Here is a 20,256-nt window from a genome sequence, read left to right as displayed (position 1 = left end):
CTGCGATGGATTGCTGGTGTTGCTACTGTTGGTGGTGTTGGTGGTGGTTGTGGCTGTGGCTGTGGCTGAGGAAAAAGATTGGAGATTTAGGTTTTCTTTTTTTTCTTTTTCTTTTTTCTGGTGGTGGTGGTGGTGGTGGTGGTGGTGGTGGTGTTGGTGTTGGTGGTGGTTGTGGTTGTGGTTGTGGTTGTGGTTGTGGCGGTGGCTGAGGAAAAATATTTGAGATTTGGGTATATTTATTTAATCTTTTTCCTGCTGTGGACTGGTGGTGGTGGTGGTGGTTGTAGTTGTGACTGTGGCTGATGGTAGAGGTGGTTGTGGTTGGTACTGTGAATGTTTTTTTGGATAGTGGAATATATTATTTTATTGTAGTGGTTATAATATTTTATTGTAATGTTTATATTATTTTATTATGTTGAAAGCTAAAATAGATCCACTGCTGCAGCGTATGTATGCATATGTATAGGTAAAATAGATAAAGTAAGTTTTAGTGGAGCTAAATAGCTAAATATTTAGCTCCACTGATGTGGATGCTCTTAAGTATCCATTCAACAAAGTTAGTATTTTGTAGTACCAGAACTCCAAGCTGCATACATCACCAACAAAAAAGAAATTATGAACAATAAAATAAACTAACCGAAATAATTGCTGAAAAATAAGTTATCAATAAAGAGAGGAAAAAAAACTCTATTTGCAGAAAAGTTTGTGCACAAAATCTCATTTTTATTAAGAGTAAACTATATGCCACTATAGCATATTCAATAAGAGTAAACTACATATTTGGTCTCTATCTTTTATACCGTATTTTAATTTAATCTCAATTATTTCAATTATATTAATTTGGTCTTTAACTTTTCAGTATTGTATTAATTTAGTCTTGCTATTATTTCTTGGATGCAATTTTTTGACGTGGCAACCACATCAACAATTTTCCATCTAAAAGATAATAGCAGTGACTAAATTGACATGGCACTGAAAGGTTAGGAATCAAATTAACACAATTAAAAGGTTAAAGATCAAATTGAAATATGATATAAAAGATAGGGACCAAATATGTAGTTTACTCTTAAAAATATATGTCATGTATCAGTTGCATAACCCAATAAATATATATATATATATATATATATATAAAACTTATCCAAGAATCATCCATAAGGACCGTTACTATACAGAAAAATTAGGAAAAGAGAAATTAATTGGAAAGTGTCACCTGCATATGCCATAGATTATAATTTTTTTGCTTAGGACAGAAGAAAACAAAGAACCTATCTTAAACACATTTATATATGCATGCACGTTGTACGTGGGTGATACCGTATTCTCTCCTATTACATTAAACAACCAATTAGACATGGAATCAGCTACATGCTTGTTCCGCATTATCATCACGCAAGGACACCAGGCTGATAATATTTTGATATACGTCTCACATTCATATTAGGAACCATATGCCATGATAATGATGCACTCAGAGGCGTGTTTGTTCAGAGTCTATATATACCGAATTCACCGAAACTAAATTTCAAACACCTTTAAATACTGCCTCAGCAAAAGCTAGAATGATCTTGAAAATGGATTTAAAAAAACACCTTAATGTAAATGATTGACTTGGATTATCCCTATAGAACAGCACAAAGGCAAACTATATTGCAAGGACACTCGGAGGCCTAAAGACAAGTGAAACGGACACAGTATGCAGTTTTTGGATATGCGTGGGTGTTAAGAACAACGAAACGTTATCCTTTGAATTCTTTTACCTGAACAACATGACATTTGCTTCATGCGCCTTCATAAACTCTATAACTAAACCTACAAGCTCTAACTATGTCATTTTTATACACAATTGCAATTAGAAATCATCATAGAAATGCAAAATTAATTATAAAAATCGAAAAAAAAAAAAAAGGAAAAGATTTTGCCGAAACAACATAATCATACAAGATAAAGAGAAGAATATACCTTCAACATCAGAAACTTGGGGTAGTAAATATCTAAACTTTAAGTTCTTTATTATATTCTCAATAACATTTTTTAAACACACATACAAATACTGTTTTTAAGGAAAAGAAAAAGAAGTTAACTTTCCAAATAAGATTCATCATAGCAACTAATCCTCCACAACAGCTTTGGCTACAGGGTCCACAGTAGATCTACTTTCAATATCTGCCTTTTTCCTTCCTCGTGATGTACAACAACCGTCCAATCCCCTTTAGCGGATCGGCCTTCTCTTTCTTTCCATTCCTGTACGTGCCATAACAAGATCAGCTAATGTCTATTTGCCACGAGCCTTTTCATTTAACTTTTAGCTTATTTTATTTATGTAAAACTTTTTAAAATCTTTTTTTTTTTTTTTTTTCAAATACAAGTATATTTTAGCCACTTTTCACAAAAAGCAATTAGCAGAAAGCCAAATAGACTAATGCTAAATGGACACTAGGACAAAAGTAAGAGTGAGCCTCATAAATAATAAATAATAGGTGAAAAAAAGAAAACGACCTGTGAGATTTTATTAATGTGCAAGATATCAATTCTACAATAGACACCTTCTCAATATGTACTAGTGTAGGGAATTTAACCGAAATCCCAACCTGTGAGAAACAAAAAATAGAGAAAAAAACACATACAAAAAAAAAAACAATCACACGCACAAGACAATATTTACGAGGTTTGGCAATTTGCCTATGTCCGCGGAGTTGCAGGAATTTCACTATTATCAGGGAAAAGTACAAAGTGCGGCTACAGTTTATCTCTCACTCAAAAACACGGCAACAACACCTCAAAAACCCTAATCACCAAAGTCGGTTTCTATATACAAACCGGGCCAAAAAATCGGCCCAAGCTCCGCTCCATGGACTAAGCCTCAGTAAATCTTTCATTACAAACCACGCAATATTATTCGGGTCAGGTCAGATCGTCGAACCGGATCAAACAAAACTAGGCTCCACAAAGCCCAACAACTAGAAGAAAATTTTCCATGAAAACGCATGAATCCCTAATGTTAACAGCACATGAGCAACACCAACCTGATACATGGTGATGGATGCAAGTGTACATTTCCCTTTGACACAATCAAATGCTAGTCTTGCAGACAAAGGTTAGATACTGCAATATGTGGCATATATTTAACCAACAAGCATTCCCCTTCAAAGAAAATTGTGCACAAATGTAAGAAAAGAGCACAGTACATCAACCATTTGAATGTCTTTATAATCAAACTATGAAAATTGTGCTTTGCTCAGGCACATAAACTCGTGTATGTGAACATAACTTTGTACAGTTTGAGCCACACAATGTTTTGTACAAGTGCAAGTAGAAAACTGTTATTTATTTATTAGTTTTTTGACAGGAATAGGGATAAGAAAACTGTTCTTTTGGAGCATATGTTATAATGGTGATAGATATAGCATAATTAAAAGACATTATGGTTGAATATCAAATTAAGAACGACTGACGGAGATACATCGGAGAATACCGTATTTTTTTTAGGTAATAATAACTTTATTGATAAAATACTACTTCATGTACGATGAAAACAAAGAGGCCTAAAAAAAAAAAAAAACAGAGGAGAATACCTGTTCTAGCTGTGCCTCAAGAGCAGTGGTCAAGTCATCATTTTTTTGCGGCAGAACCTTCAACCCTGGTCTACTTTGGTGGTATTCCGTAATCCATTCTGCAGTTCAAGAAGTTTTCAATAAGAAAACAATGACAGGAACCATAACCATAAAAATAAAAATAAGAATTTTAAAAAGTAGCAAAATACAGTTAGAATTATCCTCAAATTAAAACTGATTATCCATATTAACTCAAATCGATGATTGTTTTAATCAATTTTCAACATTGAACTATAGCTTGCAAATGTCACCATCATGGTAGCTAACAGTGGAATCAGATAATGTAGATAACCCACCCTAATATCTGATTTAGGCACATTCTGACAGTCTTTTTTTGTTCAATAATTTTCATTGTTGGTGGTCAAAGTTCTTCTGTCACCTTTCTGTAAGTACCTTGGACATCTAGTACATTAACCCTTTCTCTCTTTTCTTTTCTTTTTGATAAGTAACCCTTTCTCTTTCTATAGTTGTGATCTTTTTCATAATCACTTTTCCACCCAAAAAAATCCATTTCATGCTACTAGATATGAAAAGTTGCATGCACATAGATAAGAGAATGTCCCAGATTCACTAGTTCATACTTTTCAGTAGTCCTCATCCCCAGAAGAGATTTGGATAAAAATCATTGGAATCAGCTTTTTGTCCCTTTCCCTGTGCTTCTTGTGCTCCTCGGATGAATTGTGATCCTTCTTTCTCTCTATCCTAGCTTTCTTGGAACTAACTACAAGAAAAAACTTTTACTTTGCTCATTTATGAACTGTGATTACTGAGAATTGAGAACTATATGTTGCCACTAGATTGTGAGCAATTAAACACAAAATCATGTGCTCTGAAATTCATACATTTCACCCTTTTGAGTAGCCCTCATTCCCTGGAGAGAGATGACAAACTACAACTTGAAAAAGAAAAGGAGAAAAAATTATCTCAAGTTAATGAGAGAACATGACTACAAAATCATATAATCAAGTAATACACTACAGGCAATGGCATTGATAATTCAAAAACATCTCCACAGCCGCTAAATCTTTTGAGGTATCCAAGAAGAACAGGAAAATTGCAAAATCAGATAGTTCTAGGCAGCAAGAATCCATTAAGCAAAATTTTGCCTTAACATGATTCATTTTGAAAAGAACACAGCATAGCATTTATCATCTAAACTAAAAAATTTATGAACACACCATATTGGTCATCAAATTCAAGTCCATCCACTGTACTGGGCTGCTCACATTTTCCAGTCACAGTGTTTCTTTCCTGATTTTGTTTTATTTTTCTTCCTTGATGGCTCTTTCATTTTCCTTTCTCTGATTGTCTGACCCAAAATAATAATAATAATATAAAAAAAGATTCTTTCAGATGTAAATCTCTTCAACATACCATTAGCAGGTAAAAACCACGTTCAGCTTCAATATAGCTCCAAACAGCTTTGCTAATGTCAATATCATTTCACTTTTCTTCTTTCATGCATGTTTGTTGTTGTCCCTTTCCACTTCCGTATGCAAAATTCCATCTGGAAACAACAAAAAACAACTACCTCTCAGTACTTCACCACCAATATATATAGTGCAAATGTATATTGCAAGTAGGAAATCAGGGCCAAAATCTAGGAAATTTACATTAAAATAAGATGGTCAGATACAAGTATGATGTACTCCCCAAACCCCTGGCAATTTTACACTGGCCTTACACACAAAGGACAACTTTTTTCAAAAAGGCACCAGAATTGCAATTAATATTTTCACATGAACTGTATCCATCTGTCAATGGATCCATTGGATGAATTACAATAATGAGTCCAATTACATTGCTTATGATCCTATTAAGTCTATGACTCACAAGATCTGTAAATTACCCAGACTATCTGAGTTATGATTATTTCAAAGATATTGCATTGATATATCTACTTTCCCAAAACCTGAAACCAAAATTTGCTTTCTTCAAGAACCTATTTGAAGTGCTCTTTCTTTTACTCAATTACTCATGAGGTAGCAAAGGTAAGGGAAAATACAAGATAATACATTTTTAAAACATTTGCGACTTTTCAATCAATGAGTAAAACATGCTGAAGACTCTGATAGATTCTGTAGTAACACTCTATGCCTTGTTGATTTGTTACTTCTGTCTACAAAATTGCAAGTGTTGATAGAATTGGCCAGTTAGACAATAATTTTTTTTCTAAAATCAAATTATGCCCATACACTTGCATCAGTATCCAATATGCAAAATAGATGCATTACCAAACTTATAGTGAAAAAGGCATAGTACGTCATAGTTAATATTTGAAATCACAATCCCATACCAAAATGTTAATTGCAAACCACAAACATCTTGTTAAGTTTACATAATCAAATCCTTCCTATTTTCACATTTTTGGACAATTGCTCAAAATTTTCAAAGCAGCTGATGGAACCACCACATTAGAATAGCAAATGGATAAAATCAAGGTGGAAAAAACACAAATTAAAAAACATTCTGATACTGCAGCCAATAAAACTATAGAAAACAAGGGAAAAAACTCATCTTTTGCAATCAAGAGGCCTCATCACACATACCCAAAAGCCATTTCAACAAATGGAAACAAAAAAAGAAGTGTTAAATTATCAAGCTCAAAGTGTAAATTAATAAGAAAAAATAGCACAAAGGTCAAAAACCCTTTTCGGGCATGACAGGATTTCCCTTTTGAAGCTTCTTAATATTTTATTTTTTTCTTCTGGTCGTTCTGCAATTCCTACTTTTCTCTCTCTGCATATGCAGTGGCTATGGAGGTCTATTGATAAACAGAGAAGAAATACAGAGCAGGTTTAGGGCACCACTGCACCTATTGTTTGGGTTTTGTTTTTAGGTTCCATCAATGGGTAATAAGTCCAAGTCCAATAGCATTTCATATTAGGAAAAATCACGGTGGACCCAGATATTCCTGAAATATCCCCTATACCCTTAGTTTCCTCCCCCTGTCTCACCAGCCCCCAGTCCTCACAGTCACATTCCCACCCCATTTTATTTTTTTCCTTTATTTTTATGTCATATTTTACATAGTGTTTAGATTAATTACAGCTATTTATCTTCTTTTTATTAATAATGAGTGACTTTATTATTTATAAAAAAAAAAAAAACAAATACAAGCCACATCCCAAGTACACAGGAAGTGTACTATTAGAAGTGAAAAGGATCAACAGAAAGTGCACACATCTAAAAACTCTACAAACGAAGAGAAAGGCAGATCACTCAAAATACGTATTATTTATAGTGCGTAGACTCTAAGTTGTAAAATTTTGTGATGGACACCTTATACAATATCAATTTGTAATGTCCATCTACTGTTTAAATCAGTGTATAAACATTACCAGGATGCAAAACAATGATGCAATTCCAGCAACAAGAATGGCTGTAAGATGGTTACATGATCACAAAGGATATAATTATTCAAATGTGGAAATAAGCTCCATGACTCCACCTTTAAGTGATGAGGATGCATAGACATGATTGGAGTGAGCGCATTGCACTCCTTAAAATGATACACTTCCAGCATATCAGGTTCTCCACAATAAGATATTTGGCTGAAAAACGCTAGCTGGGACCAGTTATTATGGTGTCTAATCAACAAAAGTTACAACAGGCTAGAATCATGAAGGATTCGTGTTGCCATGACATACTAGCATGACCAGAATTTTAGTTTCAAACTTCAGATGCATCTCCAAGCTTCCTTTACAAGGGAACATTCATCTGCTCCATTTTCTTAATAATATTTTTGGACATTAAGCCCCTCTCAACCACATGATCCCAAAAAAGACGTAAGATGTTGCTGTCACCAAGATAAGAAGCACTGAACGATTTATAGAGTTTAAGTGTTATCTTCAACCTCCTTATAGCCATTTCATCTAACATCTTTGAAGCAACAGTTGCCTTCCCTGCTTTCAAGTAAGCATATGCCAGAGTAGTGTATACAATGCTGTCTCCTGATATGCCCTTCCCTTGCATAATACTGAATATTTTTTCAGCAGAGTCCAATCTTTCCCTCTTACATAGCCTTCTTATCAGTGCCCTATACACTGAGACATCAACACAAAGGCCTCTCTGCACTAGCTCATCCGGGAGTCTTAGAACTGCATCTTCATTGTCTTGGTTGCATAAAGCATCTATAATCCATGAGTAAGTGCAGTAACTTGGAGAAAATTCTGAATGAAGCATGCTAAACAAATGCTCTTTAGCACTGTCCATCTCTTGGACTTTGCAGAATCCATGAATCAGAGCTTTGTATGTAAACTGGTCCAGCTTCAATCCAGCCTCCAACAGTTTGTTCTTCACTTTTAATGCAGACCTCATATCTCCTATCTTGCAGTAAGCATTAATCAACGTGTTACATGTCACATTGCCAGGTACAACTTTCCTCTCACTCATCTCATTCAAGAGCATATTTGCATCCCTTATCCGGCCTTCTTCACACAACTTGCGTAGAATTGAATTATAAGTAACAACTTCAGGGTACAAGCCCTTAGCCTCCATCACCTTGCGCAATCTTAATGCTTCTTCAAGGTCATTTACTCTGCAATATCCATCAATCAAAGTAGTGTATGTCACATGATTGGGAGTAGCACCTTTAATTTCCTGGAAGAGCTTTACAGCCTCTCTCATTCTACCTTCTCTACAAAATCCATAAATAAGGGAATTAAAAGTCACAATATCAGGACTTATTCCTCCTCTTTCCATTCTATCTTGTACACCCAAAGCCTCATAGTGCATACTCCTCTTGCAGTATAATGAGATCAATGTATTATATGTAACAAGATCAGGAAAAACACATTTCAATTCCATCTCACTCAACAGCTCTTCTGCCTTCTCCAAATCACCAGACTTGCAACAGGCATGAATTAAAACATTATAAATGTGTAAATTCGGAACAACCCCTATCCGCACCATCTTCTTATATACTTTCCATACCATATCAGTCAACCTATCCTTTATTAAACAATTCAAAAGCACAGTACAAGCATGCAAATGAGGCTTGAAGCTATGCACCCTCATGTGCTCAAACACTTGAATTGCATCCTGGGTCATCCTTGAATTACCATAATATATCACAAGCCAGCTTAAAACATGAGAATTCAAATCCGGGTCATCATAACTCCTCACCAAAGCATTCAAAACTAAGGGTGACGATAGAAAATCCTTGCGTGCAATTTTCTCAAGCAAGCCTTGTGCAGTTTTGAAGTGCTTGTGCTTAGTGAGGATGTGAACCATTGTCCATGAACATTGCAGCGAGTGATTATAGTTAGGAACCGATTCGACCCACTTGAAAAATGCCCAAGAAAGTGGGGGACCATGATTGTTATTATAAAGTGAGGGTTGCAGGAGTACCTGGTGAATGGTTGTTGAGGTAAGAGTGGAACCAATCTTGGCTTTCAAGAGGTTGTGCCATTGACCCTTTACTATAATTGCACATACACTTTGAACGAAATGGGTCTCACTAGCTAAAGAAACTAGAGCAGCCATGTTTGATATTGTCTTTTAAGGCTATGACTTATAACGGAATTGATTAATTCCTATGCAGGGAAAAAAAATTGTGGCCTTGTGGGTGTCACATTTTTGATCAGTTGGTTCTGTTTTTGAGGAATTCTTGGTTCTGTTTCACAACTGACACGGCAATTTGCCTGCCGTGCCCGTGTCTTATGCGTACGGGACACAGCTGCACGCATGTCCTTCCCTTTTTTCAAAAATCGGACACTGCCGGGACACGGCTGCACGCGGCAAGGGAGGGAAAAAAAAAAGAGTAAAAATCCTAACCTGAAACGCTGCGTTTTGAGAGCATCCCTTGAACCCAAAATCAGTTTCCTCTCTCTCTCTCTCGATCTCTCTTCTTCTCTCAGTCTCACTCTCTCACGCCGATCTCCTTTGGCTCTTCTTCTTCTTCTTCTTCCCTCTTCTTCTTTTTCTTCTCCTTTGGCCAAATATGCCGTTACGTAATTTACAGTTTTCCCCTTTTGCCCCACTTGAGTAATGTTGGGCCAAAATGGCCAACTGGCCTTAAAATCGTAACTATCTAGTTAGTAGACGCTGTTTAGGAACGTATTTTGTTAATAGCATCTCGAGTCTTAAAGACTCGATTTTGGTCTTCAAAATCAAGTCTTTGAGGTTCGGTTTGTAGCTTGGACCAACTCTGACGTGGCAGAACTGCCACATGGCATTTACATGGAAATCGAGTCTTTAAGACTCGATTTCTAAGCCCTATATATAACACTCAGACCAAACCAAACACCAGAGCATTAGAGGAAAAATCCAGAGAAAAAAAAAAGAAAAAAAAAAAGAAAACCAGAAACAGAGAGGGAGAGAAGATCGAGATCGGAGACCCAGGCGCGCGCGGCATGACCAGAAACTGACCAGCGACCCAGGCCGCGCTGGTGAGGTTTAGCGGTGAGGTTCTCTGTTTCTCTCCCTCTGATCTGATCTGAGTAGCTGTGTGTTTCTCTTTCTCTCCCTCTGATCTGATCTGATCTGCGTAGCGACTTAGAGTTTTTTTTAAAAAAATTTGGGTTTGAAATCGAGTCTTAGAGACTCGATTTCCAGGTGGACACCCATGTGGACAAAGTGCCATATCAAAACTGGTCTAAGCATACAAATCGAGCTTCAAAGACTCAATTTTAAAGCCCAAAATCGAGTTTTTAAGACTCGAGATGCTATAAACAAAATATGTTTCTAAACAGCGCCTACTAACTAGATAGTTACGATTTTAAGGCCAGTTGGCCATTTTCGCCGTAATGTTGTTCGGGTGGTTTTGATATATGTGTAAAGTTTCCTTCTGAACACTTGAACCCCGGCTCTTATTCCTCACATCCCTTATATTTGTGGAGTGACTATCGCACCAAGGGTGTGCGGTGGTGTGTAATATATTTAAAATGCTTAAAAGTATGTTCAAAATGGGCTACCAAATAAGCCCGTAAGCTGGCAGGCAGCATTTCAAAATTTTTAAGCGTAAGTAGTCTTTGTATTTTATTTTGATTTTGTTATTATTTCAGTACTTAAAAACAGAAATTCATTTCTATTTTAGTCTTTGCCATCAACTTATTAACAAAAAAATCTTATATGACAAACGGAGTGTCTTATTTGCACAATAAATGCTGAGGTGACTTTTATTTGGCATTTTTTAAATGACACATCAACATTTTAATTTTTTTTAATCCACATCAAAAAATTTATTTAAAAAAAATTAAATTATATAAAAAAAACTTAAATCTAATTTAATTAGAAAAAAAACTTTTGTTACTTTTCATTATTTTTCGAAAGAACATTACAACTTGTTCTTCATGTTCTTCCTAGATCAAACCCAACAACCAAGAACTCAAACCCATATCACAAGAACACAAACGAAAAAATTAAATTAAATTAAATTAAATACTAACAGGAAGAATGAAGAACAATGAACTCAATCCAAACATCAAACCCAATTTCATCACAATCACCAAGCACCATCAACAAAATCCAATTGCCCAAATTCATCAAACCTCAGAGAGAGTTTGGGTCAGATTGGTGGTGCGTGGTGGAGAAGAAGACTGAGCTTGTGAACTCTAGCCATGGAGCTACAGTGGAGAGAGAAAATTTGAGATCCGAGATAGATTCTGTCCATGGAAGATGAAGAGAGAGAGAGAGTTAGAGATAGAGAAAGTGTAGAGATTATTTTAAAATCTAATGACCGATGAGGTTAAAGGAAAAGAAAAATAATTAAAAAGATAATGATTTTTTTATGAAATAATTTTAATTAAATTAGATTTAAGGTTTTTTTTAATTTTTTGACGTGGCTTTTGAAAAAAACATTAAAATGTTGATGTGTCATTTAAAAAATGCCAACTAAAATATTTTATTATTATATTATTAACCACCTCAGCATTTACTTTGCAAATAGGACACTCCGTCTGTTGCGTAGAAGTTTTCTATTAGTGGGTTGACGGGAGGGACCAAAATATAAATGATTTTATGTTTTAAGGGATTGGAATAGTAGCAAAATCAAAATATGGACCAAAATGAAAATTGGCCAAAAATTTAGGGACAAAAAATGTATTTTAACCAAGAATAAATGCATAACATAGTTTTTAAATTTTTTTTTTTTTTTTTTTTATTATCAAGGTAGACAGTAGGCAATTCCTAAAGAAAAGAAAGGTAGACACTAGACAGTAAACACATTTATATATTATGACATAAAGAAGTTTAAACAGGATATAGAGACAGAAATTTGTTCTTATTCTCCTATTACTTTTTTGCATAGGCATCGACATATAGTCCAAACATCTTGTAAGAAAGACTCTAATCGAAAACATACAAAAGATAGAACTATGTTTTTTCTTTTCTTTTCTTTTTTTGAGAAAAAAAAATGGGGACCGTAAGTGGCAATCATTGTCCCACGCCCTATGGTATATTTGGGTAAGCTCATGGGTATCACTAGCTTGAACCGGAGCTCGGAGACCCCGAACTCACACACACCCCAAGCTCTATTGGTTTCTAGGACTTACTAGAAATTGCAATTATAGTCCTCACAAGAACTCGAACCTGGAATGTGGTGAAGTCTCAACAGTCACCTACCAGTTGTACCACACCTGCTAATGGTAGATAGAACTATGCTTATAATTTCTTTTAGTCAATTTGAATGGACTAACAGTGTGACAGAGGTACCAAATAAAATTATAATAAATGACATACTTACACCATTTATAGTATCCTCAAATACTCATATAATAGATGTTTTATTAAAAGAAGTCTTGACAAATACCCCTTTACTAATCATTAAAGAAAACATTAATTGTGGTAATTTATTGAATAAAGACAAATTTAATTACTTAACATATAGAGTTAATCATAAGTCCTTGACAAATTTTCCCCAGTCCATTATAAGGGTTGATGAAAGACTTTATGGAGAAGTTCTATTTCACAGATAGAACTATGGTAGATTTTGTAAAGTTTTTGAATTCCAGTCACTCTGGCATTGACAGACTTCATCATGACCACTCTTATACAACTACTAAGCGAGAGCACAAAAAGAAAGAAGTTTGTTCTATTACATATGCTTTAAATTTTAAAAATGATTTTCTTATAAAACATTTTAAAGGAATTTTACAAAAAGACATTGGCAAAAAGGTTTTAAAAATGAATTTGAAAAAAGTTTTGCAAGGAAATATTTATTTTCAAAATATTATTTCAAGACGTAGTGACATAGCAACTAATCCTTTTACCAAAAGCCAATTGCAAACTAACATGAATAAAAGACCCTCCAAGGCAGACATGAAAGGAAAGGGTAAGGCACCAGCGGTGCAACCCAAAGAAATCTAAAAGGCTTCAACGAAGATTTCGGATAAGTATGAAGGCGTCTCAATAGAGGCAATATCCCTTCAGGATACGTTGCTAGCAGAGGCAATGTATTCATGTAGTGAAAAAAGTGAAATTCTGCAAGAAGTGCTCCGCACTGATCTCACTTTTTAGGATGGAGAATTTACAGACCTTCCTTTTCATATTGAATTACTTCTTGATAATTTACAAGCAGCCTTTACCCTTAGACAGAAACCCTTATTCCAAAAGACCCTTAAGGCTTTGTAATTACATCTTGTTAGCACCAGTGCATTTATTGAAGCACTTAGTTGTCAACTCCCTGGCAAGGAGGATGGAGATTCATGCTCCACAAAGACAGAATCACAGTCTCTAAAAAGCTATCTTATGGGAACAAGCTTTTCAAAGCTCCACCCTAAGATTTAGCAAAAAACGAGACTTGTCATTTGAACCTTACCCCATGAAATCCAACAGAAGCCATAATAAGTTCTTATGACAGATGGATGTATCTTTTTAAAATATTAGTCTCTGTAGTATTTATCAGGACAGATATGACAGATGAAATATGGCTATCCCATAAAACCACATGGTATGAAAGCTTTGGAGAAACATAAAGAGTTGATGATGGAAAGCATCCCTATCCGAGATTACTTATCAACACGGAGATAGAGGATCTAGTAATTTGTGATCCTTCATGGTTATCTTAAATGCTTGAAGCATGGTTTATTAGCAAGTTAATCATAACTTCTGGAACTAAGATTAGTTTATTTCCCAAAGTCATCCAAGAAGTAGCCACACAAATTGGAGGACTTAATTATATGAAGCTTACTATTTGGAGCACTCTCCTAGCTTGGGACACTAGTTACCATATGGAAGCCCAGCCAACTTACATTCTGGTCCTTATAAGTGATTTCAATTGTAGTCCTGACTATTACTAGTACACAGGAGAAACTTATTTATCACTGGACGATCCATATGCTCTGGCACAAGAATGGTCTAATTTCATGAATAATAGGATTTATGAAGTACAAAAATAATTAGATCATGACTTCCACTTATATGGCTAAACCAACAGGATAGCTATATATGGCATAAGACCTTCAGCAATGAGGCTTATTGGAAAAAAGAAGATTACTAGAGATCCTAGACTAATGACAAAAAATCGTGCTCCTACATTTCTTCCTATTTCATACTGCGTTCTATATGGCAATTATGGAGTACTCCATGAGCATGAGAAGTATGAAGATAACTATAATCCGTTAGATCATGATAACTACGCAGATACAGATTAATAGACAGATAGATATGCCAAGCAAGACAGAATGTTCTTCCGAACAGACAACTACGACAAATCACTATTCACCAAGACAGATCATTATTCACCAGCATACGTGAATAACTTCTAGACAAATCCAAAACAGTCTAGACAGATACAGATAGATGTTCATAGGTCACTATTGTTTATTAGCATGCGTGAAAAGAGACCAGATAAATTTCGAGACAGATTACTGCTTATCAATAGTAATATTCTACAAGTTTCCACCGACAAATTAATTTGAGTTAACTTTACTAACTCAGGTTACTTTTGAAGACTTACCATAGTTCATTCCATCTATAAAAAGACAGACTCCGAAGACAAAAATAAGGTTCAAAATTAAGGTTCAAATTTTAGGTTCAATTCTTAGGTCCAAAATTTCTAGGTTCAAATTTTAGAAGTTCTAGTCCCAGAAAGAAGATAGCCCTCTCTCCCTTAAAAAGACTCTTGTAATCCTTCCTCTTTTGCAATCCTGTAACCCTTCCCTTCAAACATAATCTTATAACCTTTCAGTTTCAAAGATAGATTTTACTTTGTAATCTTGTAACACCTCAAAGACAGAAGTTTTTATTCAAGTAAGATTTTACTAGTTTCTGTTTTCATATTCTATATCCGTTTTAACTTATTTTGAATATATCTATTTTGCTATTCTCTTATTTATCATCTATTTTATCATTATTTATGCTTCCATATTACTGCTGTGCTCTCTCTTGGGTATGTTTTTCCTGGGTATGTTTTGGTATCAGAGCCATGGATGGTAAATGTATGAGTTTTATTTCTTTGCAATTAAGAAGTTATTGGGAACTAATATTACTACATAGCCACTACTTGCTCCTTTATAGCGTTGGTCAACCTCACACTTGTTGGTAAACCATAGTTTTGCGTTGGTCAGCCTGTTTTGTTAGCTGACGGATAGGCATTGTTTGGATGGTCCCATAATGGAGTTTCCCGAGGAGGTGGTCCCGATAGCAAGGATATCAGTGGTTAGTAATAGTTTCACTAGTAGTTATTAATTGCTTGGAAATATAATAAATATGTTTATCAGCTCATCATCTGTTTGCTTGTTCATACTTAGGCTAGGCACACACTAATTAGAACATGGACTATGATGATATAGATTATGATGAAAGTTATAGCATAAGAGATGTAGACAATAATTGGTTAAATAGTAATATGGATTATGATGATATAAATTCAGATTCTGATAGTGATATAGATGATTATAACTATAATAATAACACAAATAATTGGAGTACATTAATAGGAGATAAAATCAACCGATAGACTGATAGACACAATAATAGATTGTTAGAAAAGATTAATAAAAAATTATAATATTTAGAAACTGTGGAAAGATCCATAATGAACACTAAAGTAGAAAGGAAAAATGATAGTTTTTTGACCTCTTAGAAAGAATGAAAGTTTTAAATTCAGAGTTAGAGAAAGAAAGAGAAGAATTTGAACCTCATCATAGATCACCTTTAACAAAAACCGTGATAGATAATTGACATAATAGACAAAAAATTAACTTAGTAAGTACTGACATATCTATAAACATGATAAATATTAAATAATAGTAAAAAATATAGTCTAATAGAGACAATTGATAAAAAAAATGACGTAAAGACACTAAAAACAACTCGGACAGATAGTAAAGAAGATAGTCACATAGTGCAAAAGAAGTCAGAAATGATAGAAGTAGAGAAAGAAAGAAGTCATATAGAAATAATGCAAGAAGAAGATGACATAGAAAAACAAGAGAATAATAATAAGAAAGATGGCATAGTAGTGGAAAAAACAACACGTATAGAAACTAAAGTAAAGAATCCTAGTGCTATAGAAATAATACAAAATAAGAACCTAGACATAATTGATAAAGATAGAGAAAAAAGAATGATAAGAAAAGGCATAGTAAAAGAGATGTTAGAAAAAATTGAAAGACAAAATGATGTAAAGATAGAAGTTATACGTAAGAAGTTAGATATAAAAGAAGAGATAGAAAAAGAAAGACAAATGAGTACTTTAGTAGAACTAGTCAACAAATGATATACAAATAATAGTCCTAGGAATAATGATAGTTTAAAAGGATTTAATTCGTATAGTTTAAAAGAAGAGCTGAAGAGTGATAGTTTTTCGTATGTTTGTTTGCTAAAAGGATTTAAATACAATTTTTTGTTTTGAAAACCAAAAATTAGTAGGTTCCATACTAGAATGTTTTCAAGATACAAAAAATATTTTTAATAATATAGTTATAACTAAATTGAAAACATTGAACCTTATAGATTTGTCCAAACTTTTCTATCTCTTAAATTAAGAAATAAAGAGCTTAACTTTATACCCTAAAAAAAAAAAAAAATCTCAAACTATATAAAAGATACATGAGATGAGTTCTTTCTCTTATTATTATTCACAAAAAAAGTCTACACATTAATTATTGTAAAATTTAAGGAAAAAAAAATTAAACATCATTTTTTTTCCTCTAAAATGGGAGCCAAACATATAATATATAAATTATTATTCAAAAATTAATTTCAAATTCAATTTTTTGAAAATTGTTTTTATACTCTCTTAAAAAAAAAAAAAAAAAATCATCTTACTAAAAGCAGACTATCACTTCTAAAATGGCGTTAACAAGCAAATATATTCGCACGTGCGAGCCCTTGAACCGTGTTTTGGGTTCGGTCAGTCTGACACACACTGAATCAACAAAAGAGAGTCAGTCCCATTTCTTAGCGAGGGTTTACCTTTATAATTTGGGTAAGCATTAGCAAAGTTCACTATTCTCTCTCTCTCTCTATGCATCTGATCTGCCCGTCCTAGTTTTTTCCGGCACCGTTTCCGGAGAATTCTGGATCGGTTCTCCGATCAGGTAACCATTCGCGATCCTCTTCACTGTCGTATCTTCTTAGGTTCCGTTTGTTTCCTCTCAAAACATTTTCCCGGAAACCTTTTTCCCCAAGAAAGTAAATTCCCTAGTATTTTTCGCCTTATTAACCTGAATATGCGTCGTTTAGTTTTGGTAATGGTTGTATACATCGTAGACTTCTTGTGTGTATGTATGTGAATGTATATTTTAGGGTTCAGAGAGTGGGGAATCATAGATTACTGATGAATTTGAAGATTGATTAGAAAGTGAATGAAACTATATATTTATAATTGATAGCTTATTCTCAGTTTAGAAAAGGAATTTCTTAAAAAAAAAAAGAAGGAAAAGTATCTGCCGCTACGGCGAACTCAATTGGTGCATTTGGTGTGTGGATTGTGGAGTTAAGGTTAACTTTCTTGCTTGTTTTGTTTGGATTCAGTATTTTATAACCTTTTCTGATTTTCATCACTTCAATTAATGTCTTTCTATTTCTATTTCACTTCAATTTAGTTGACTGACTCTCAATTGTTTATGCGTAATATGTGTCTATATTGTTTTATCTTTTTAGTGTTACTTATAATAATATGGGGCTTTCTATGTATACGAAAGAGGTTGCTTTGAATTTCATGTTATAATCCAGCCAGGTTAGAGTTTTACTTTAAATTGCTGATGGGTTTATTTCTATTGCATTGTAGTTCGAATGAGATGGGGACTTCACAGAATGTTGAGTTGGAGGCAGCTAAATTTTTGCAGAAACTCATTCAAGATTCTAAAGATGAGCCTGCAAAATTGGCTACAAAACTTTACGTTGTGAGTATAGTTTTCTCTTAAATAATAGTTCTTAATTGCTTTTGTTACTTTTGCTTTGTATTTCTATAATCGTGCCAATGAGCTCTAGTTCAATTGGCACTTCATCCCTCCTTAAGGATGAGGTGGAGGGTAAGATGTCGGTTCAAGACCCATTGGGTGTGTATTACTTACCAATAAGAAAAAAATTAATGCTATTTTTTGAGATGTATTTTTATTTATCATCTTTGAGCCTTTCAGATTTTGCAACACATGAAATCGAGTGGGAAGGAGCATTCAATGCCATATCAAGTAATATCAAGGTAAGCAGTTTCCATTCATTAACATTTTTCTGGTATTTTCTCTTACATTAGATATGCACTAGTGAGGAAGAGTGATGGAGTGAGGTTCTCCTTATGTTTGGGGTTCAGTGGGTGATGCTGTATATAGTTGCCTCTCTTCTTTTCGCTTGGAGGAATTGGTTGGAGAATTATTCTTCAAATGTTTGGAATATGGTACCGGTGTGTCTTATGTGGTTAGTATGGAAGGATCGCAATGCCCAAACTTTTGAGGACATTGAGAGACCTATTGAATTGTTGAAGACATCGCTAGCTAGGACTTTGTTTGAGTGGTCTCGTATTTGGGGCCTCACGCATTGTATTTTCTTGTCTGATTTCCATATTTGTTTTAGATCTACTATTTGATTTGTTTGTATTCTTTCTTTGCCGTGTGTTTACAATTGTAAACACATTGCATTTTTGTTATCAATAAAACTTTTATTACCTATCAAAAAAAAAAAAAAAAGAGTGATTTTGATTCAAGTTGAGGTTGCAAAGAAAGTTAGAGGAAGATTTAAAATAACATTACTAGAGGTAGTAAAGAAGAAAATGTCAATGAAGGAGGTGACAAAGAGTATGGTTTTAGATAGGATAGAATGGCAAAGAAGAATATGTGACTAATCTTGATTAGTCTATTGAGGTTCCATTGTTGACCCAAAGTTTTGAGACTTGGGTTTTATTGTTGTTGTTATTGTTGTCTTCTTGTACATCTGTCTGACAATCTGGGTTAATAAATTTTTTTTAAGATAGCCCATCAAACTATTTTTTTTTTTTTGTTATTGTTTTGTTTTGTTTTTTGTTTTTTTTTTTTGGTTTTTGTTTTTGTTTTTTTTTTGGTTTTTGTTTTTGTTCTGTTCTGTTCTGTTTAGCTCAATTGAGACTCATGGTGTTTCCAATGGGGACATCCAAGGTTCAAATCCCCCATTCCCCATTGTAACTATCGAATTTATCCCCAAAAAAAAAACTATTTTGATACATGTGAGAGTTGTTGACTGCTGCTGTTCTTCTCATCCTCTATAAAGTTGGTGAATTTACCAAGTCTTCCTTATTCAAAAGTAAACTGAATTATTTAATATTGATTGAGTTTATTACGGATCGATGCTCCTTGCATACTTTACTTTTATATGGTATGTAAAAGGATGACTGGCCTGATCAGTGATGCTGCAGTGCAATGTCATTTTGACTATCAATATCCTCCCATTATGATTTTGGACACTGGTATGTGTCTGGTGGATACTGAGATCTATTCAGGATTTAGATTGATTAAATAACTTTGTGAGGTTCAGATGATGGCAATTTATTCAGGTCAGCTATTTTTCTAAATGCAACCAAGTCTGTTTCTGCTGCTTTACTGTAAAAGACATTCTGCCGTATTGGATAATGAGTGCAAGCAGAACAATGCATGGAGCAGGGGTTTTTTCCCATATGAACATGTTAGATCTACTGTATGGTTAGATGATTACTTTAGTCTGCGGGGATGATACGTGATAATCAACTTTAAGTAGCAGCATGATGGCACCACATATTGGGCTTTCTAACATAGAACCTGCAAACTTTTGTCTGTGATACATGTGCATATTAATGTATGTGTGTTAGTGTGTGTGTGTGTGTGTATTCTAAATTTGTCACTGGCTTAGTTGTTCTTAGCGCTTAATGTGTTCTTTTATTGCTAATGTGATAGTCGCTCTTTACTTTGTTCTGCATCTTTGTGGTAGCAGGTGGACACTGTAACTTGTTAACCTAAGTGCTTGATTTCTATTGGTTGACTCTTCAACGTGGTTCATTTTGTTTCTTCTAACTTAATTTCCTTTTTGCTAGGGCAATGGAGACTGTTATCAATCAACATGGTCTTGACATTGAAGCCTTGAGGTTATCACGCCTTCCTTTGAGTGGTGGTAATCAAATAGGTGATTCTGCAACTGCTCAGTTTGCAGGTACATTGCTCTCAGTTAAACTGGAATTGATATTGAAAATCTCTTTCGTTGGAGTGTGTCATTTCGGATTAATCTATTAGATATGGGAATAATTTTATGC

General features: G+C 34.3%; 2 protein-coding genes across 9 annotated transcripts in view; one reads left to right on the top strand and one right to left on the bottom strand.

Annotated features, from left to right (window-relative positions):
- Positions 1-2,177: 2,177 nt before the first annotated feature.
- On the bottom strand, positions 2,178-9,536 carry LOC115995427 (pentatricopeptide repeat-containing protein At5g38730). 8 transcript variants are annotated; one of them, XM_031119992.1, is made up of 6 exons: positions 7,066-9,536; positions 4,989-5,121; positions 4,457-4,509; positions 4,196-4,335; positions 3,576-3,673; positions 2,178-2,244 (listed from the first exon to the last, which is right to left on the bottom strand). In XM_031119992.1, the coding sequence occupies exon 1, from the start codon at positions 9,099-9,101 to the stop codon at positions 7,317-7,319; it is 1,785 nt and encodes a 594-aa protein (XP_030975852.1). In that variant the 5' UTR covers positions 9,102-9,536; the 3' UTR covers positions 2,178-2,244; positions 3,576-3,673; positions 4,196-4,335; positions 4,457-4,509; positions 4,989-5,121; positions 7,066-7,316. The 8 variants fall into 8 exon arrangements, with proteins under 8 accessions (XP_030975852.1, XP_030975854.1, XP_030975853.1 ...); XM_031119994.1 differs by having other exon boundaries at positions 4,196-4,331; XM_031119993.1 differs by having other exon boundaries at positions 4,457-4,503.
- A 7,409-nt stretch (positions 9,537-16,945) lies between these two features.
- The window catches only part of LOC115993996 (chromatin structure-remodeling complex protein SYD), a 29,646-nt gene continuing 26,335 nt past the window's right edge, over positions 16,946-20,256 (top strand). The window contains 4 exon segments of the mRNA XM_031117999.1: positions 16,946-17,101; positions 17,794-17,908; positions 18,146-18,207; positions 20,041-20,156. Coding sequence (XP_030973859.1) covers positions 17,804-17,908; positions 18,146-18,207; positions 20,041-20,156 — 283 coding nt within the window. The 5' untranslated portion in view covers positions 16,946-17,101; positions 17,794-17,803.

Source organism: Quercus lobata, chromosome 6 (assembly GCF_001633185.2).
Source record: "Quercus lobata isolate SW786 chromosome 6, ValleyOak3.0 Primary Assembly, whole genome shotgun sequence".
NCBI lineage: Eukaryota > Viridiplantae > Streptophyta > Magnoliopsida > Fagales > Fagaceae > Quercus > Quercus lobata.
This window is presented reverse-complemented; position numbering and strand designations above follow the sequence as displayed.